Raw genomic sequence first — 21,574 nt, 5'->3', positions numbered from 1 at the left:
GTAAAAAGGAAATTATGGGAGGATTTTTCCCAGTGGGGAATTTCCAAAACATTTCAGTTGGTCAAGATAGCCTTTCTGCAGGAAATGGACTTATTTGTCTACCCAAAGTAAACACCGAGTATCGATAGGTTTAGGTTTGCTATTGTGCCTATAAGGTATCTTTAATTACACTTTTAAAAACGAGTGTCTGCTTAATAATGAAGCTAACACAAGGCACTAAATTAGAATGTACCTTCCTGGAAACCTTACATCTCAAGCCTCTTAGACATTTTTCAGGTGCAGGAGGCAAAAGTATCTCTGCTAATATCTGTAAGTTTTCACCTAAGTTGTCAGTATTTTTACCATTAATCAACAATATCTCTTTTGCTTTGATTTTTCCTTGGCATATAATTTCATCTTATAGCTCTGTGATTTTTTAACAATATTCATAATTGTTTTTTCTTTAACTTTTCTAACTTCACTTCTTTATACCTGAGAGAGGATATTTGATTTGGTTAATTTAGTGTTTCCAGCACAGAAGATAATTTCCAAGAGATGACTGCAAATACAGAAAGAGTTTTTCTGAAAAAGATCAGTTGGAGCATCTTATCAAAAAGAAAGGTTTCAATTTGTAGAATATGTTGAATTTTGTTGGCTTTACAAAAATCACTTCCCTAGATACCACATATGAGGTCAAGTATACACACAAATAAACATATTAATAAATTTAGGAAATAAATATGGGGGATCAGGGAATAAATATTATTAGGTTATGTTGAGGTTTTGAAATACAGTAATATTTCATTATCTATAGTTTATTCATCAAATAAATTATTCAGCTATCAGATATACCATTACCAACTAGAAAGTGAGCAATACTCCTACGATTAATTAAACCTTTAAGACCCAAAATAGGAACTGGAGTTCATGCAATTTACTCAGGTACTCATCCAAACCCTATTTACACTTATTGTAGAGAATTCTAAAATTGATTTTCAAATATTTAGTCCCCTGAAAATTAGAAGCAAAGTATAGAACAAATCAGAGAAATCTACTACTAAATCCAATAAGAAGTGATAACTAATATCCTGACAGTCACAAAAAGAGAAAGAAAAAGTATATGAAACAGAAACAAAAGTTAAAAACCCATCAATCTGTGGCCTAATAATGCCTCAGTTCCTAGAGTCAGCATATCACTTTACACGTTACTCTGTGTAATCATTATAATCTTTTTTTAAGGCTGAGGAATGTGCAGCATTTTTCAGAAGGCTTTCAAATTATTATTACTATTATTACTATTAGGAGGGACCGCTTCAGTTTTGAGAAAGATTTGCATTTGAAAAAAAATACCTAATTTTCATTTAAAAAATAAGCTAGGTGAGTGACAAGTAACAGAGTTAAAATCATTACAGATCGCAACGACTCCTGCTGGCCTGTATGTGCATGAGCATGTGTGTGCTGGCTCTTTCTCAGTGTCCTTAAAACAACTTCCTACTAGATATTCTACTTGTTTCTTTACCTTTCTCTTTCTCTCTTTCTAGCCGGAGACCACCCCCATCACCAACTCGTCCCACTATAATCCGTCCACTAGAATCCTCCCTATTAGACTAAACAAAGTGTCTGGCGTGGCAATTAGTTACTAATGAATTATGCAAAAGCAACATATTTGATAATCGTGGCAGTAAATCATGAGTAGTCGCCTGTATGGACATCAGTAGGCAAGTAACCAGTTTCACTAACGTCTTCATCACTCACTCTTCATTGCTCATGGTATGTCAAACCTTTGGGGTTTGACTCGTGAAAACTGCTGACTCTTTGAGGCTTTATATGTTGTATTGACCAAGGTAGGTTTGTGTGGCAATCCTGGACTTTGGGGACCATTTACTTACCCCTGAATATATTTGAAATTGCTTTGGACAAGTTTTCCAGGTTACCTACAAGGTAGCCCATTAAATGTAAGTCTTATGAGACAGTGGGCTGAGACCTAAGCCATACATGTTTCTTTTCCCAGATTCTATGTAGACTGACAGAAATGCTGATGTCTATTATTAATGCTACTGCCTATTCCATAATTACATATTTAGATCCTCTTGCCTTTCTCTTTATTTCATAGGACTGCTTGGAAGTGATTTTTTTAAAATTAGGATTCCTTAAGAATAAAGCTTTTCCAGAAGCACAAGGTAGTTTGCAAAGGAAAAGCCAATACATTTCTTACTCTAGAGAGCTTTTCCTCATTCCAATGTGTTTTGCTTCATGCTAGAAGCATATTCAACAGTGAATCAAAGCTTGTTTTTCAGTAGTCAGTCAATGGGATTTGGCTAGTTAGTTTCAGAGTTCAAGGAAGAAGCAAAATATCACATCTCTAGAAGTATCTGGAAAATACAATTTCTTTATTCACTTATATATTCATTTCCTCATAGGTTATAGTGAAGGCTGACATGGAAAATATTTAATTTTTCATATTGATCTCATTTTTGACATGGCTAACTATACTTTGATACCAACTCCAGTTTACTTATTTTTTTTTTTTTAATCGAAGCAAAAAATTTTCTCCCCATGCTAATTTCTAATTCCCTTATGGAAAAATTTATCCTACCTTTAAAACAGGTTTAATATATCTTTCTATCCATTCTAAGCTTTCTTAGTAACTCTAAAGCCTCATATAGGCTGGCCACATTTTAAAGAATGGGACCTGAAATGGAAAGAAAATTCAGTAAAAGATGCCATTGTTCAAGGGGCAGGACTCAAACTTTCTCAGTTGTACTACTTCAGGGTTACTATCCAGGTCACTCCAGAAGGTTTTGAGCCATTGGGATCTAAACAAAATTGGCAATTTCTAAGATTTTTAAGATTTATAAGCAAGTTAGCCTGGGGGTTAATAGTTCAGTCTTGAAGCTAGATTTGAACTACCTAGGACCAGACAGATGATTAGCATGTAGGAAACAGCCAGAGGCCAACTGGAATTGTCTAACTGTTCCCAGAGAGCAGACCAAGTATTTGCTGAATAGTGGTGTCCCATGACACTATTTCATATTCTACAGAAGTAAATCAGGTTTCACCAACTGAAACGTCCGCCTTTAAAAGCAGCAAGCATGATTTGTATTTTAACTTAACTTTAATTTCCTGTGTAGTTTATACCCAAAGCAGACACCCATAAAGTATGAAGTAAAAATTTTAACCACTATTAAAAAGAGAACTTGCCAAGTTGGACAGCATTGTATTAAACTTATTCTAAAGAGTTACAGCTAGCCTACTTTTAATAGTCAAACATCAGAGAATATGAGGTTTATAAAAAGGGCATTTTTAACTTTTAAAATTACAAGTGATTATATATAAAGAACATCACCACCCTGGGTTTTCTCACATCTTACTTTTTCTCACTGGAAAAAAATTAACTCTTTGTGAATGGAACAGATGTGCAAGATACATACTGTATTTTAATTTAAAAACAGTATCTCAGCGAAATGGAAAAATCTTAATTAAACATTCATAGTGAAAAGAATAATCTGCAGTGAGAGCTTTTCATAAAATGCCCTCATTTTAGGATTCCCTTTGCTTCTTCCTCTGAATTCTCTAAAATAAGCAGCTAACAGATTATAAACTTCAGGGCTTGGCTTTGTGCTAAATGTGGTTTGCGTTTTGCTGTATTTCAAAAATTTCCTTCTGTTAAAGGAAAATATTGTGGATAACCACTGGTGTATTCTAAGATCAGCACAAACCATGTCAAAGAAAATTGGAGATTTTTTTCCCAAGTTTCTTTCCACTGATCTTATGCAGTCATAAACAATGGCATTTGTCATCTTTGGCTTTTGCTCTCAGATTATGGTCCCACAGTTGTACTGTTGCAATTGCCTCCCTTTGGCTGTACATTTCTGTTCTTTTTTTACTCTTATGGTATTTCTGGTAGAACCCAACCTCCCCTGGAATTTCTGCAGTCGTGTTGGAGAGTATTTTCGGTTTGCTGCAGTACTGCATTATATTATTAGTATTATTACCATTGCCCAAAAGAGTTTGTATTCTGGTAAAGGGAGTTGCAATGCAAATGAAGCCTGAAGCGCTAGGATATGCATAGTTGGAGGTGTGGCTTGCACATCAGGCCTTAAGATGGGAATGTAACTAATGAGCTTTCTAAGTGTTTCCCATACCACTTCTATTCTTTTGTGTAACTTCCTCTTAACTGATTCCTCTGATATTGTCAACACAGAAGATGTAGCTCCATCATGTCTAGTATATGATAAAATAAAATATTATGTGTTTTAGGGTTTGGAAAAATAAACTGTATATGTTTATGTGATGAGTAAATCTAGTTTTATTGCATGCATATTGACTAATTGGAATAACCACTCACTCAATTGCAGACAGATTCTTGAAATACTTTTGATTTGGAACAGGTATGCTGCATTTCCAAAAATCATCTACTAAGATTATTCTTCTGAATATTGCTTTTAGCTGTGTTTTATAATATAGACGAGCAATAGGGTCTGTTTATTAGCAAATGTCTTACTTGTTCAGATACAAACCCAAACATTACAATGAAACCAGTTCCTGTGATACAACTATAAGCCTTCTGAACTTAGAATTAAAAAGTAGTCATATAGATTAATTTTATGACTTTTTAGTATAGACTGTAGCCATAATTCTTAAATAAGAAGTGGGACCTAATACCAGTATATGGTAAATGTTGATATATTCTGTGTACAAACACATTTTCGATGCATGTTCTCTATGTATGCACTATATACATAGCAAACTTTATTTCTGTTAAGACATATTTTGTGTACCTCTGAGTAGGTAGATTTAAAAGCACTTGTTAAAATGCCACAAGCATGAGTGTGGTTGTGTGTGCATTATATATACATGTATGGGTATAAATATCTATGAATACACGTGCTTTGTATGTATGTGTATGAATATATTTTTTAACTGTGCTAATACAAGAGCTTTGGAGGATCTGTCATATGTGCTAACAGTAATTCATTTCTCATGACATATATGAGGTATAAAAAATTTTTTAACTCCAGATTGTATTCATTCTGAGAGGCACAAATCTCAGAATTGCCATAGCAACAAGGTAGAGTAATGTCCACAGGCATTTGTATCTGAATTCACAGGATTGCTGTACAGGAAGGAATTATCATTGCCAATATAGTTTGATGTGAAGTGTAAAATCTGGAAATCTAACTTTTAAGATCTCTAATTCGAAATCTGAATTATTTGGGGATTGCTGAGTTGAATCCTGAAAAGATAAGTTGGTCTACACAGTCATTTTCTCTCTACAGTAATGTCAAAAAATAAAGTAGAGTGATACAGTATAATAAAATTGGTGGATTTTTTCAGAATATATTTGTTTAAAATGCAGTAAACATTTTTTTTTTAATTTGACAAACAATATAATTATTTGAAATTGACAGAAGTCTCTTTAGCATCAAGAATTAAGGCTAAATAGTAGATCTCTGAACCATGGAACTCAATGAAAGGAGATAATATATGAGACTTACGCCATGACTTTTGTATCATTTCACCTGGGGTCTTGCTCGCTATACGCTCAGAGTTTAATGTGAATGACAGTAGAAGATTTTAGAGAAACAATTATTAGTTCACCAGATCACTCGAAGCTTTCCAAAAAGCTTAAATATGTCTTCTAGATAATCTTCATTATTGTCTAGTTGGTATGGTTAAAATTATGTGGTGCTCTGTATTGTAAAACTTGAAGATTATTTTAAAGCATATGTAGTATATGCATAGCTATTTGTATATATATGTAAGAGTGTGTGTATGTGTGAGATAAGAAAGAGGAAACTCAAGGGAGAGTTTGCTATTTGTCTTAAGACCTGTTCATACTGGTATATTGGTGAGACTACTCACCTCTCTGGTCTGGGGTTTTACACATGGCTCAGATCAAGGCATTTATTTCTTTTTAATTTTTACCCTAGAATTCCTTAAACTTTGCTCATTATGCAATGTTTTTTAAAATTAAGATAAAAATTACTCTATCTAATCTCTTGCATTGTCTGCAGCCAGTATGGTAAAAATTATCCCTCCCAACCAGAAATTCCATCACTAGTACTTGATTTGTGTTTTATTTCATATGTACAGCCTCTGTTTTGCTTGCTTGTCTGTTTCTTCTTTCTCCCTTTTCTGAATCAAATTCCTTTTTTATTTTTTTTTATGAAGGAATATATAGAAGCAAAATCTTGTCTTCTCTGTTGACACTTTAATTAATATGAGCCAGAGTACTTTCCACTGATGTCTTGGCACTATCAGGATTTCTTAATACTGGTATATGGACTCTGTGAATGGAATCTTTGAAACAAGTTCTTAAAGCCTGTATTATTCTTGAAGGTCACATGTACCTATTGTGAAAATGTGAAGCTGTATTTCTGAACATGAAATAAATTATAACATTTGAAGGATTCCCCTTCCTCATTCTTGTATATATTTGTCCTTGAGTTATGTCTGTATATTTCAGTAAGACCTGAGACTTCCAAATATTAACAGCTTTTTTGGTCAAATTGGCCCAGAATTACCAAGCAGGAGAATAAGAGCATTTTGAATTGTTGTCATCAGTTTGGGTAAGGACAAGATTTTTAAAGGAATTAAACTGAATAAATCAAAGGTGGGAGAATGGGGGACATTTTCTTTCTGATTTGAAGGCATTGTTGACTAGGCTGAAGAAGGACAGAAACTGTAGGCAGCTAGAGGGTGCAATGTGATACCTGCCAAGAGGCACCGTGACATTTTGCAGTTGAAACCCTAGGAAGTAGAAGGAGGAAGGATGTTTTGCCCAAATGTTAGGGCCACAGCAGGCATTTCTTATAGCAAATAACTGGGCTCCTGACCCAACCATTGGCCTTCATTGTATACTTATTGAGCACAGAAGGGAAAATTTACCCTATCAGGTCCCCAATATTCAGAGAATGGAATAATGTTCTGTAGTTATACACATTTTGTCCCAACTGCATGTCCAGAGAATGGAGGTAGATTCTTCGTTACAGGAGTCTTTGAGGATAAACTATGAATCAACGTACATAGTCCCCAATTATGCCACAGAAAAGTGGAAGACAAGAAAGGGATGGGAGGAGAGAGAAGTTGGTTTACTTTCCCTCTGTGATCAGGATATACTCATTGTGAAAAGATGAATTGGGCAGACTTGTGTTAATTCACCCTTTTCTGTTGTAATTTCTTTCCCATATCTATACATATTCCATAATCAGAGTCATCAATGCCTTCCAACAAAGCTTTTTACTGAAACAGCATCCGGATCAGAATCATGCTGTATACTTGTTTTTTCACGGCATGATTCTAAAATATATTAATAATACATTCAAAATAGTTTCTGCTAAAAAGTATGGAAAACAAAGAACCTTATTGTGACTCTGGCAAATTTTCTATTTGTCATTTTAAAACAGTTGTTATCATTGTAAACATCTGTTCAATTTCTGTTTTCAAGATTCTTGTTTTTCTGCTAGAACCTTTAAGTTCTATACTGAGAAACATATCTGGTGTTTGGGTTAGATGGGCCTCATACTCTTCTTCCCAGCTCTTCAATAGACACCTGGCATTGCTACTTTTAGGGCCACTTGTTGGTGTTCTTTCACACTACGGCGGCCTAGTAATTGGAGGAAGTGCAATAGGCAGCTAAAATTACAACCTTAATTCAAAGTTTCCCAAAGTGTATTCCGTGAGATTTTATTAAGTTTTACACACACATACACCAAGGGTTACTTGGTCAAAATATTTGGAAAGTGATGAACTAAACTTAACCGCTTCTTTACTAGAAGGTTTTATAGAAGCTTTAAAGTCAGATTGCACTGTAAATCTCCAAGAGAGGGTTAGTGTCTACATTTTCCTCTGATTTATTCCACCAAAAAAGCTTCATTCACAGAGCATCTCTAAGGACCAGTGTTCTGAGGTGCGTGCCGTAGGAAACATTTCCCAGTGGCTTGAGGCCAGAGGGAAAAAGCATTGTGTGATTACCCCGGTACAGACTGCCACTTACAAAAAGCTGAGTGACAGAGTCAAATGTAAGAGCAACAAGAGTGCACATCTTAGGACAGTCCTCCTGGAGCTCTGGTGCTTTGTCACAGCAATATCTGAGTCCCAAGAAGGAAAGTCACATAGAAACAGGAAGCATAAAAACAGATCAGAGACATGTATGTAATGAGTCATAGTGAACCTTGTGGAGGATTCAAATAATTTCCCATATTACCTTTTCTCTCCCACTCTCCAAAAAAGAGCTCCTTTAAATTAATTATATTACTCCCATGAGATTATTATAAAGGAAAGGATCCAATTGATTTAAAATTCTTAAAGCTGACCAGAGAAGAAGTTAGAAGAATGCCTATTATTATTGCCCATTCTTGCCTCACTTTCCCAGATTCATCCACAGTTCTAGGATATTAAGTTACCTAAATAGTGGGCAAAGAAAGCAAACAGAGAATGTATTGTGAGATTATAACAGAAAAGAATGAAGTTATAAGGAAGACCTTCTCAGAGATCTTGCCAGAGGAATAAGACCAGAATGCAGCATTGAGGTAAATCCAAGAGGATGTGGGTAACTCATTATTCTTATTAATAAATGAGTCTTTTACATATGAGTGTTGTCCATGTTCCATACACAGTCTTCTTGCCTCCTTAACTTCCTGTTTTGGCCAAATGCTTCTGCTATGGAACGGAAAGTTTCTCAGAAAATTTAAGAAGATATAACCTGAAATTTTAATATGAACACTGGTATGAATATAATTGTGAATACTAGTATGATGAGCTTTACAATTTGTTAGCAACTCAGTATTCCAAGAAACTTGCATCTTGAAGGCAGCCAACAAGATGAGGTTCCTTTGTTGCTCTTCACATGGAAAGCCTGAATATTTTCAGCACTTGCCTTCAGCACTGTAATATAGAAAGTTCTGGGAAAAAAAGAGCAAAAACCCAAACAACTGAGATCCATGATAGAACTAACTGGGGCTGAACTATCAAGCCACTAAACAGTATCATCATCTCATCATCAACAATGCTTTTTAGGCAATGAGAAGAAAATTAGATACAAGATAAGTGAAGACAAAAGAAAGGAGCTGATGGAGAATAAATGTCACCCTGATATTTGAGGAAACATTCTAGCTGTCAGTGGAATATATTCTGAGGCATAAAGTTTCTGAGCCTGTTTCTAGACTAGAACACCAAGCTAGCTCAAACAGGAAAGTGCTTTGGCATATGCTAACAAATGTCCCTTCAGCACTGTGTACTTGCTGTTCAGTTTAATGGCTCACCTCCCCACCCTGCTGAGGTAATTAAAGTGTTCTAAAGCCCCAGAACTCAAAAATAGTTTCTGTTTGCTGTGCAGGTGATAAATCTCATTGAGCCTGACAGGAATTTAATTACACTTTCTTCATGAAAACACCAGGGATACCCATTACCTGGATCGCTAAAGCTAAAGGCTTACAGACCCCCCGCAGCTGAAAGGTTATCTGCCAATAACAAGTTCTTCATCATTTAAACTGGATGGGAAGCCTCCTTAGTGTAGCCAGTTTAAATTAGACTGAAGAAAAATTGGTCTTGACTTTGGGGAAGGTAAGATCCTTTTTTACCACTGCTCAGAAGTAGCCAGTAAGTTTGGTTTCATTAACATCTTATCGAAGAGGAAATAGGAGTTTGTTTTTGTTTTTGTTTTTGTAGACTTCATTGCTCCACTCACTGAAGTATTACAAGAGTAAGATGGAAGTGAGTATTACTGTTGAATGGGTAGCCAAAAACGAGTCCCACAGTAAATAGGGTAGTGAGACAACCTCACAGTTCTATGGATTGCTGTAATGTTGATTACACTTTCTGAATGCTGTAATGTTGAGTTCATTACTGATTTGGTTAGAAAGAGGAAAAGTGCCTCTGATGGAAACCAGTGGAAAAGCTTCATTTGGCCTGCTGTTTTCCTATTTCCAGAGCTGTTCATTACAATATACAATTTACTATGTCTTCTCTGGCAGCAAAGCATCTTCCTGGAAAACACCAGAGAGGCTGATGTCAAAATGTAGCATCACAACCCATGGGGCTGCAAGACCAGCTAGGGAAACCAGATCTCTTTTACCCTGGACCCAGGGCAGAATAAATCAGAACTTTATTTGCACCTAACTCTGAATTAGAAGGAAATTCTACAAACTTACCAGGGTCACCAAAGACCAGACCTAGACTCCTGCTTTCTCTAGGCCTGGGTTCCAGGTTATCACACAACAGGACTTTTCTTACCTGAGCAAATTCTTACTTACAAATCCTTTTCTCTAAGATCAGCCCCCAACATTTTCTGCATTGTGATTACATTGCTTGTTTGATCTCTTAACACCTTCTAATTTTCCTCAGCTTAAAAATTTTCACCTGTCATATTTTGATATCAATCTCCTCTCCCCTCATAGAGATTTCACATTTGTTGAAATCTTTGGAAATAGCTAAGTGTCACAAAATCAGGACTGGGAATCAAATACTCAAGTTATAAAGATATGAGGCTCTGGTACTGTCCCCAGTTGTCCTGAATATGTCTGCATGGATTTCAATTTATCATTCCATGGTACAAAATAAGACTTTTGAGTGGGCTCAAATGGCTCTTACCTAGCACACCGACTGGTAGCCAGGAAAAGTCCTGGGAACTGCTAACTTTGCCATATGTTGTTCTTTCATCTCCACTGCATGTCTGCTTGTTTTTGTCTGATTTGAATTTGACTTTGGGATATTTTTGCATGCTATTATTTGGATTTGTTTTATGATTTAAACATTGTTTTCTTCCTCTCCATCTGTGTGTTTCTTTTTGTTATTTTGTTTTGTTTTGTTTTCACTAGGCGACCCCCTCCTGCAGTTCCAGGACGGCCATCCTAACCCCCATCGTTCATCTCCTTTTGTTTCCAACAACATGTCTTCCCGTGGTATTTAAAAAAAACTTTCATTTGCACTATGTGTCATATGTACATACGAGCTTTTATTTTTGATCCATGTCTATAATAAAAACAAAGTTTATTCTATATAAAAAAACGGAGTATATTCTGTTTCTTTTTCTAATGAATCAAACCCAAATTGAAATAAGAGTTTGTTTCAACTAAAATCAGGTAAGGTAAAAAGTACATGACTTGATCTTTTAAGCAGCTTAAATAGCAACAGATTGGCTTTAAATTCTTAAAGCAACATGATTTAATATGCTATTTGGTGGGGAATAATAATCTATCTTCAGTTGAAATTTTTATCCAATAGAAGAATGAAAAATGAAAAATTCTGGGTGTCTACAAAAGACATAAAAGACTGAATAATTTCAACCTGCCTCCAGAAATCATATTAGTAATTATTATTGCACGAAAATATTTTTTCCAATTTTGACTCTTTTTCTAAGCATTCTTGTACGAGATAACATGTGAGATCAAGAAAGAAACAGTAGGTCTGAAACACATAAACCTCACAAATCTATTTGGGAAATTCAGAGAAGAAAACATATTTTTCAGAATAAAAATACAAGAAGGCAAGGAAATGTCGCCACGTTGAAAAGAAAGATTTTAATGACGTCAGTGAAGTACTAGAAGAATGGAATCTATATGTGTTTGGGGAAAAAGATAATTTGTTTTATATTTTAATCTTTAATTCCAACACTGTCATTAACTGATAATTCCAACTATCATTTTTTAAAGCATCCCAAAGATTTATCCAAATAAAATGTTATTAAGGTAATATAATACCTCCTACCAAATATGTGACCTGAAGCCTGCCCAAAGGTTATAGGTGTACTTCAGAATTCTTTTTCCTGAAGATTTACATGGCCCAAATTAGAATTTAAAAGTGTCCCCTCTCAGATGAGATCGCTTTTGAGTGTGCCTCACTTTAGCATATTAAGATAGAAAACCACACAACAGAAGAATAAAAAAATTGTTTAATCAAGAATTGGTATTCTATTTACTTCACATCTGACCTAGGCAAGCCCTGGCAAGGAAAGACATGTGGACAATGTGGCCAGAACCACCAGCTCTAAAGCAGAGAGCCCTTCACTAACAGAGCCCTTTCTCTGGACCATAAAAATTATTTTTGAGTACTGAGTTCTCCACTCAAAAGCACAAAACTATTTTTTTCCTGAGGTTAAAAGTTTTATAGAGCATATTACATCAATTTTTCCTTGTACCCCAGGCCCAATGACTACTGGTTAGAATTACTGGTAACTGCAAAAAGTTCAAAGTGTTCAAAGGAGGGTATCAATAGAAGCCTAGATACTTCTGGAGGCAATTGAGTTGATACAAAATAATGCACAGCATGTAGTCTTTTGCCTTTCCCTCACCTCCAGTCCAGTCATTTGATTTTTTAATCAATATTCTTTTCAAATAACATTCTCATCCCACCAAAACAGTGTTCCCAGATTACTTCATACCACCTCCTCAAACAAAAGCAGATGTTGTCAATGGGAAGGCTTTCTACAATTCATCTTTTCTAAGTATGTGGTATTTTTCCACTTTGTTGTAAACATGAACAGTTTTACACAGTTTAGATGTTTAAAACTTTAACTGGCCTGACGAACAATGAATAAGAAAAGAAAACACAAGTCATAACAGAATCTAATTTGATAAATATTCCCTGGCAACCTTACTCAGTCTCTTCAACAAAAAAAAAAGTGTGTTCCCTTCCTCACATTTTATAGGCAAGAAAAAAGAGGGGAAATGATGAGGAAAGGAATCAGCCTGAAGTAAAAATAAACTATACTAAGGTTAATATTTATTTACTGTTTATAGTGTTTCTATGTTTCATAATAAATCTTTCCCCAGCTCTCCCACTCCCACCTTCAGTATTTGAGTTGGAAAGGAACAAAGTTGTTCAGAGTTGATCACAACTCAAGGTGGTCCAGGATTAACCAAATCATTATATATTCAACAAACAAAATGTTTCCTAAATATTTTCATTCCTTCGATGATGCATCAAACATATCTTAAATCCATGTCCTAGTTATTGGGAAATACCAGAGAAGTAACAGGATAAAAGTAGATTACAGAATAGCTAAATAAGCAATTACAACACAGTGCAATGATAGGGGGAAGTTGGTTGTCTTTCCAGGGAAAATTGTTACTGACATCTATGCTGAAGCAACTATTTGAGTTCTAGAACCAGATTAAACACTTGATCCACACATGTAACATTCCAGAATGTAGTGACTTTGAACTCTGACAAAGAAAGGAATAGAACTCATTGCAGCCAATCAGAAACCAGATAAACTTTTCATTCCTGATAAACTAATATAATACCAGACATTGCTGGTTGAGAAAAAGACATATTAGTATTGAAACTGTGAGTGGTCTGTTAACTTTGTTTGGGCTCTTAACAAAAAGGCTTTCGAATCACAAGGTATTCAGCAGTCCTCTACTGGCAGCCATGAGGTGAGCTAGAGCTCCCCAATCTCAGCTAGAGAAACCCAGAACATCTAAGAGATGGAGAAAAGAAAACTAAAGGTAAGAAAAAATAAACAGAACCTCCAATACTTTCCTCAAGGGGTCTCACTGGTAAATAAATGTCTTTAAGCCTTGGGGACCATATAAATACTGAGGGATGTTTCAACAGACATCCTAGAATTTGAAAGTCAAATGGAAATAAGGGGATGAGCTCTGCTGCTCACTTATAGACATAGATGTTTTTAATGGGTTTGGAACATGATGTACTTCAATCCTCTTTATCCACCATTTGAAAAAGTATTGTACTTGACAGACCTGTTTTTTATAACTCAGCATTAAGTATGACTTTTTAAAAAATCCTCAGAAAGTTGCTATTGGATGCTTTAGTGCAGCTTCCTGAAGTTCTGAAGTAAAGTTTCCCAACTGTGAATCCATTTTAAAAACATGAACCTCACTCGTAACTGGTTGCTGAAAAAGGAAAAATTCCTTTATATTACAAAGCCTATTTTTTAATAAATCACACTTAGCTTATGATACACTATCTAGACACTGTTTAAAGGAACATACACGCTGCCTCCACTACAATAATATACAACCTGTTTTCTTTTATGCTACAAGTTACTATTGAATTACAATGTTGCCAATATGTTAAGAAGATCAGACTAGGTGACAGGCTATCGGATAAGTTAAGAAGTATTAACTGCTACTTCCATACTCAGTTTTTAATCAAATGAAACTTTACAGTACTTTATATCAGGTCCTGATTTTCAGCCTCAGTTCACATCTTCAAGGAACTTCATGAACATGAGCCATTTCCATGCAGGCACAGAGAAGAGAAAGCCTTAGCAATCCCAAGGAGGCCAAAGAGATTTAAGGATCCTCAAGACAGTAACCAAGATATCACTGAAGTGGGTTTTGCAGGAGTGCTCATCTTTCAAAACAGCTGTTAACAAAGTGTATTTTTCAAGCTCTATGAAAAGCTACTAAAAACCCCACTCAAGACTCTTAAGAGCTAATTTTTCTTCTGGTTTCCATCTTCATGGGTATATTTCAGAAGGCAATGGGGGACACAGTTCCTCCTGTCTTTTTTTCTCTTTCAAAGACAAAATACTTTCAACTACATACACAAAAGCTGCCTGGGGCCTAAAGAACTGTGTGTTTTACAATTTAAAAAGAGTGGGAGGTCCACAGTGTTCTCACTAATCAGAGTCCAAATGTTGCTTGGGCACGGCACAAGGCCACAGGGCTGTCCCAGAGGCTGGGGAAGCAGAAGCAGCAACTCTGATCCAGCTTTTACAGGGGCCCAAGGGGCAGTAGTTATCCTAGACCTCAATCTTAGTAAAAATCAATTTGTTTCACCATTCTAACAGCACTATGGTCAAGGAATTGAAGAGCTAGTCTGTTTAGAGCAGAAAAAGACCTTGGGCTGGTCCTAGGTATCATTTGAACCTGGTTGCCAACTGGGGCCAGTTAGTTGCATAAAAGGCCATTTGCCTTTCTAAGCTACTTCCTCTGGCTCTTGTATCTCCACAGACGGGCATAAGGAGGCACTGGCAGGATGGTGTGGCCAGGCCCATGGTGCTGAGAAAATTCCAGGTAGCTGGAAAATGGGAGCTTCCTAACTACCCCACCTCTGGGGAATCCTCTCAATAGTCACAGCAGAAGACCTGGGAGGAACATGGTGTTGGTTTGGATGATGATTGCTATTGTTTCCCAAGGTAAAAAAAAAATTTTTAAAGGAGACAAAAAAAAAAAAAAAAAAACAACAACAACAAAAACATTAGTGGCACCTATGAATTGGAAACGACAAAGGAAACCAAAGTATTTGTATGGTCCAGCTAGCTCACCCCAGAGGTTTTCTGCTGTTTCTACTCTACCTCTCAACCTGCCGCTCAGCTATCCTGAGCCCTCCCAGGGGTCAGTAGAGTGTACCTCCTCAGACCTGACCTTCCACAGGAACTTGGTCCTGCCTTTAACTGTGTCAAGTCAAACCTTGGTTCTCATCTAAGCTCTGGTCACTTTACTCACAAACTTTCTAGAATACTACAAATAATACTGCCCTACTGTTGGAAGTTTGCACAGTTCTTGGGAAGCTTATGTATTCTCCCCAGAAGGCACTTGTCAAAGGCACATTTCCCAGAGAATTAGTGCATTAATCCCATTAGCAAAAAATAACACGTGATGATATGAAGAGGTCTGCACACTAAGACCACACACACCTCCTTCCAGGTGAAGAGGAGGCCCCACAAATCCACCCCTCCCTACCCACCATCACTTCTCACCTCCACTATCTGCCTTGAACCCACTGGAATGTTTATCATTAACCCTTTGGGATGTCAGGCATCACAAGAACCCCTAGACTGGGAAGTCACCCTCCTCTCCCACACTCTAATCCTCATACAGCTCTGTACTTACCCATTCTGTCCTTTGTCCCACCCCTCGCCAACTTTTGAAACCCTTCCTCTACTCTAATACATTGCCCATAATCAACAAAATTCCTGTATCTTCAAACAGTTCTCTGGATATGTCCTTCACCTCTTGCTCTAATAAAACCATATTCTCCCCTAAGGCGACTGCTTCCCCTGCAACCTTCTCAAAAGGTAGTAGTTTGTCTCCCACAGCCTCATACTGCTGAGCCTAAAGTGGAGTTCGCATCCTTGTTCTTCATTTTTGCTTATAGATCACTCTTCTTCCCTCCTCCCTAAACACCCCCACCCCCCCACAGCTTTGAACCTCATGGCATCAGATAGCATATGCTACCTCTCATCTACTAACCTCCCCATTCATTTGCCCTTCTGTCCCAATTATGTTAGCTCCTGTTTCTCTCACGTCTCCAATACTACTTGTCTTAATTCTTCAGGATCTGCACATAGCTGTAGGTAATTTTCCAACTCCTCCCCTCACCTAGCCTCTCATTTTCTCGAATTTCATTCCTCCAATGATCTTGTCCTCCACATATCTCAGCTACTTTCCCAAAGTTATAACCATGTTTTTAGCCACTCTCCAGTCTCCACCTTCTACCTTTCTAGCCTACTCCATTTTTCTAACCCCTAACCTCCAATCCAGTGACCTTTTAACAGCCCCTCATTTCCTTGATGTTTACTTTCCTTCTTATCCAACTTAAATTTCATGGTTAATCATTATAATCATACCCAATGCATATTTGCCTTTTTCCTTAGCCCTACTCTCAATTTGATAAAACTATAACTCTGGGTAAATCCAGCTTGCCTCCTGTTCTGGTCTGCACTCATGTAGCTCAGCATGGTTTGCAAAACACACACACACACAACCGAGCCTACTGGTTTCACTTAAATTCATAACCACCAGACTCAAGTGAGCCCTTGATACTGCCAAACAAGTATACCAAGAAGTTCTAGTCCATTCAATTTCCTAATGTCCTAAACTATTTCACACCTTCTCTACAATCATTCCCCCTTCATTTCCTACCCCCATCTTCATCCTCAGCCTATCAACTTGTCTTCTACTTCACTGGGAAAATTGGAGCAATCTGAAAAGAACTTCCAAAACTTCCCATCACCCCATCTATCTACTTACAAGCATCTGTATCCGTATACTCTGCCTTCCAACTTGTTACCATAGATCAACTATTCCTGCCCTTGTTTAAAGCCAATCCCTGCACTTGTCCTCCTGCTTGCTCAAGAAGACTGCTCCAGCAATTCTCCCCTTTCTCATACATCAATATTTACTGTACTGTTTCATTTCCATCAGCATACAAACATGCTCTCATTTCTTCCACCTTAAAAGAGTTTCTTGTCCTCATGTCTGCTTTCACTTTCTGTCCTATTTTCTGGTGCCCCTTTGAAGCAAAACTTCCAAAGAGTCGTCTGAACTTCCTGTCTTCTATTCTCTCTTAACTCCACTCCTCAAATAGGTTTTTACCCCCACCGCTCCAAATCCACCAAAAAACTGTTGTTTTCAAGGTCTGCCATGATTTCCTCGTTGCTAAAGCCATTGGTCAATTCCCAGTCCTTGTCTCACTTGATTTATCAGAATTTGACACAGTTGATCACCCTCTCCACCATGAGAACATTTGGCACTTGGTTTTCAGGACACTAAATTCTCTTGATGTTCCTCCTGTTCTTCCCAATTTTTTTGCTTGCTCCTTTTAATTTGGAGTTCTTGGTCCTCTTCTCCAGCTTTACCCACTTGATAATCTCATCCAGTCTCATAGCTTTAAATGCTATTTATATACCAAGACCCGAATTCATAGCTCCATTGCAAAAATCTCTGCCCAACTCCAGACTCCGAATCTCTAACTCCCTACTCAGCATTTCTGCTTGGATGTCTAAAAGTCATTTCAAACTCAATGTGTGCCAAATTGAACTCCTGATCTTCCTCCAAAAAATCTCCACCCACAACCCCCTTTCCCATCTTGATTGATGGCATCTCCATTTCTCCATTGCCCAAGACAAAAACCTTACTAGTTCATGATTCTTCTGTTTCTTTCACACCCTACATCTAATACATCAGGGCGCCCTATTGATTCTCTCTTCAAATTATACCCAGAATGTGACTTTTATCACTACTTCCTTTGCTATCACCCATTCTGAGCCACCATCATCTGTTGCTTAATTACTGTACCAGCCTCCTAATGCTTCTCCCTTCATCTACTCTTGCCCCACAGCAACCAGAATGAAACTTTTCAAATATACACCAATTATGTTCCTCTTTTGCCCAAGAGCCTCCCAAGGCTCCCATATTAATCAGAGTAAAGGCCAAAGTGCTTTCAATAGCCTACAATGTCCTACATGATCTAGCACCCACATGTACCTCTTTAACTTCACCTTCTATTCTTCCGGATTACACCACTTCAGCTACTCCTTGCTACTCCTCAAAAACGACAAGCATTTTTTTCTGTCTTAGGGCCCTTACAGCTTATTTAGATTATTCCCTCACCTCCTTCAAGTCTTTGGTTAAATGTTACCTCTTCCATGAGTACTACCCTGACCCCCTTATTTAATACCATGCTACTTTTCCTTTTTTTTTTTTCTACATTACCTAACATTCAAGGCAATTTACTTATCATGTTTATTATCTGTATCCTCCACCAGATGTAAGCTCCAGTAGTACTAGAACAAAGATCTTTTCCTGTTTTATTCATAGGTATATCCCAAGCCCATAGAACACTGTCATATATTAAGTGCTCAATAAATACTTGCTGAATGAATAAATTCCTGAGGCCAAATATCATAAAATTTGAATGGTAAAAAAGGAATAGAGGTAGGCTTAGGTGGACACTAAATATTTTGCTGTATGTTGGGGAAAATGAATAAGGGATGGAAGGGATGGTGAGGGTTTGACAAAGCATTAAAGGTAACTGCCAACCAGTTAGCTTTTAGTCCTGGATGTAGTACAGGTCTCAGGAAAGCAAATTATCAGCCTAAACTGGCAATATAACCTTAGTAATAACAAAATTCCCAACCCCTCTGAGTCTAAGTCTCCTCAACTGTAAAATGGAAATAATACTTGTTCTACAGGATTATAAGAAGTAAATAAGATAATGTATATAAAGCACCTAACATGGTGACTGGTACACAGTGGATGCTCAAAAATGGAGCTATTATTTATTCTTCAGATCCCAGTGTGTTATTTTTCTTTCTGAATTTATGGGAACCTCAGGGTAGTTATTTCCAAAACCACAATTCAGCAAGAATTTAAAGACTCTTATTGAATTTCATTATAAAAAAGAGTATCAATATATTCCACAAGATGGCACTGTGTCCCAGCCTGTTTCCCCCACATCCTGTGTGGGTTTGAAATATTGTATAATTGTGTGACTGATGCCCTCTGCTGGTTTGTTTTCCTTGTCCTAAAACTTTGGGGTTACAAGATGTAAATGATGGTTCCATATGCATCCTTGAATGTGCTCAGTATGAATTCTTAAATCTACAATTTAAGCTGGCTGATCAAAGGATTTCTCAGAAGTTTACTGTACTGACATAAGCATACAGGCAAAACACTGACACCAATATGGTCACAACACAGAGCCACCATGCACATGGTACACATGCTACCTACTTACAGCATCTGTATTCACATACTCTACCTCCTACTCTTCCTGCCCCTGTCTAAAGCCAATCCTTCCACTTGTGCACAAGATTCCATCTCCAATCACCTACTCAAGTCTGAGCTACTTTCCGAGATCCTTGCAAAGCCTTCTAGCTACATGCCAATCATCTGTCAGCTGCATCAGGGCACAAAATAAAGCAGAGCTGCCACCTTACACTGCCACCTCTCTTCAATTCCTTCCATCCCAACTACAATCCATTTTGGAGGGATGAGAAAACCTACTTCCCTATTCCTCTCTCCTTGCTCTCACTTGCCACCAACACCCTCCAGCTTTACCTACAACTTAGAATAACAAGCAGCAGAGTTGGTGAGGAGGGGAGCAAGGGGAAGAAAGCTTCTATGCAAGCAAATACAGTAGTATTCCCATACTACTATAACCCTTTCCCTTCCCCTTGCCCCTTGCCCCCCAATCCCCACCACCACACACACATCATAATATTCCCTAGAAATCTAAATCAGGTTTTCACTTGCATGCTTTGTGGTTTAAATTTAAAAGAATGACGAAACCACTGAACATAAATGATGAGTAACTTTCCCAGTAACTGTCACACTAGGTTGTACCAATCATTATCTAGGCCTGAATCCCTATGTCAGCAGCAACCCAAGGAGACATGCCATGGGTGGGCCTCATTACCCTTCCTCATAACAACACTGAAGGATTAAGGATTTCTTAACTTTTTCTACAAGTCATTTATGGCTTTTTTATTTGCAATTTTTCCAAAACCTTTTTGGAATCCATTCATATTCCTTGCCTGTGCAACTTCTTGGAGTTACATGCAGAGTATATATAAAATCATATTTTCATTTGTCTTAAACTTATCCTGCTCAAATTTCAAAGGATGTCTTCTCGTAACAAGTCATGATTTGTGAATAAGTCAACATTCGTGTTCACCCTTAACAATTTTATAGACAGTGATTGTATCTCCTTTGAACCTTCCTTCCAGGAACTGATGTTCTATTCTCTAATCCATTTTCCTAGGGGAGTCTCTTTTCCCTTTGATTACCATGGTTATCGTTCTGTGATCCATTTCTAATTCTACTATAACCTGGCGGTGGGGCAACCAATTCTATATAAAGAATTCCAAACACAAAATCACTAGGGTTTTTTTACATCCCAATACTTTTCTAAATTTTGCCCAGAATCTTAAGCCAACATCTCTGTATGTGTACAATCCAAAGGACTCAGCACTCTCAGGCCTCATCTCCTCTCACTATAGACCATCTACCCTGTGCTTCTTACCAATACCAGGATGCATTATGCCCTGTGGTCTTTGGTATATGTTCACTCAGGTTACAATATCCTTCTCCCCACAGCCACTATCATTCTTCTATTCAAACTGAGTCTCTTTCCCACTCTTAAGCTTCACATCTACCCCACAACTCATCATCCCCCACTAACTCCACAATGAACTTCTACAACCAAGAGATTGAATAGTTGGGCCTTGGATGACTCTAAACACTGTACCATGTGACAGGCAAGACCTGAAAATGACAGCACCGACATATTAATGCACCCCACTAAGGAATTACTCTTGAAAGTGGTTTAAGTTTGGGGAACTTTCTGCTCACCCCCATGGATGTGGTTGCTATGTGAGTTCCCTAAAGCGTTGTGATCAAAAATCCACTCAAATAAGAAAAATATATCAAAATCCAAAAAGCAGAAAACAATTTTATACAACTCTTTACCACCTTCAACCACCAACACCTGGCCCTGTTCTTCATGTGGACTACAATAATCTGAGCCCGTTCTAGCCACTCTCAAGGCATGAAAAGGCTAAATCCAACACAGGCCAGCAGATGGATGCTTTGGGCTCTACACTCAGTCTCTGAGACCATTCAATCCTCCCCAATGGCCAGTGTCCTTGAGTATGCGGAAGTTGTCTAATTGACCTTAGTCAGAGAAAAACACCCATTTTTATCACAAAATGCAAAATTCATCTGCCCAAATCAGAAAAACAAAAGTGATGTGAGACGACAGCTAAAGACACTAGTTCAAAATCCTGTCCAAGACATTTTTGAGAAATCTGTTCAGAAAGATGAAAATATTACTTCTTAGGTATACTGCTGCCCTGATGAAATTTCTGATTTGAAATGAATTTCTAGTGAGAAATGGG

At 37.4% G+C, this 21,574-nt stretch overlaps 1 protein-coding gene across 5 annotated transcripts in view; it reads left to right on the top strand.

The window, feature by feature from the left end:
• Window positions 1-10,962, top strand: part of DNM3 (dynamin 3) — a 615,582-nt gene extending 604,620 nt beyond the window's left edge. For 4 of the 5 annotated variants that reach the window (XM_037825338.1, XM_037825336.1, XM_037825341.1 and 1 more), the window contains one exon: window positions 1,521-6,405. In XM_037825338.1, the coding sequence (XP_037681266.1) occupies window positions 1,521-1,590 (70 nt within the window). In that variant the 3' untranslated portion in view covers window positions 1,591-6,405. Of the gene's footprint in view, window positions 1-1,520; window positions 6,406-10,799 lie in introns of those variants that run through there. The other variant, XM_037825339.1, reaches the window with a different exon arrangement.
• Window positions 10,963-21,574: the final 10,612 nt, after the last annotated feature.

This window comes from Choloepus didactylus, chromosome 2, assembly GCF_015220235.1.
Source record: "Choloepus didactylus isolate mChoDid1 chromosome 2, mChoDid1.pri, whole genome shotgun sequence".
NCBI lineage: Eukaryota > Metazoa > Chordata > Mammalia > Pilosa > Megalonychidae > Choloepus > Choloepus didactylus.
Note: the sequence above shows the minus strand (reverse complement) of the source record. Positions and strands in the feature narration are given on the sequence as shown.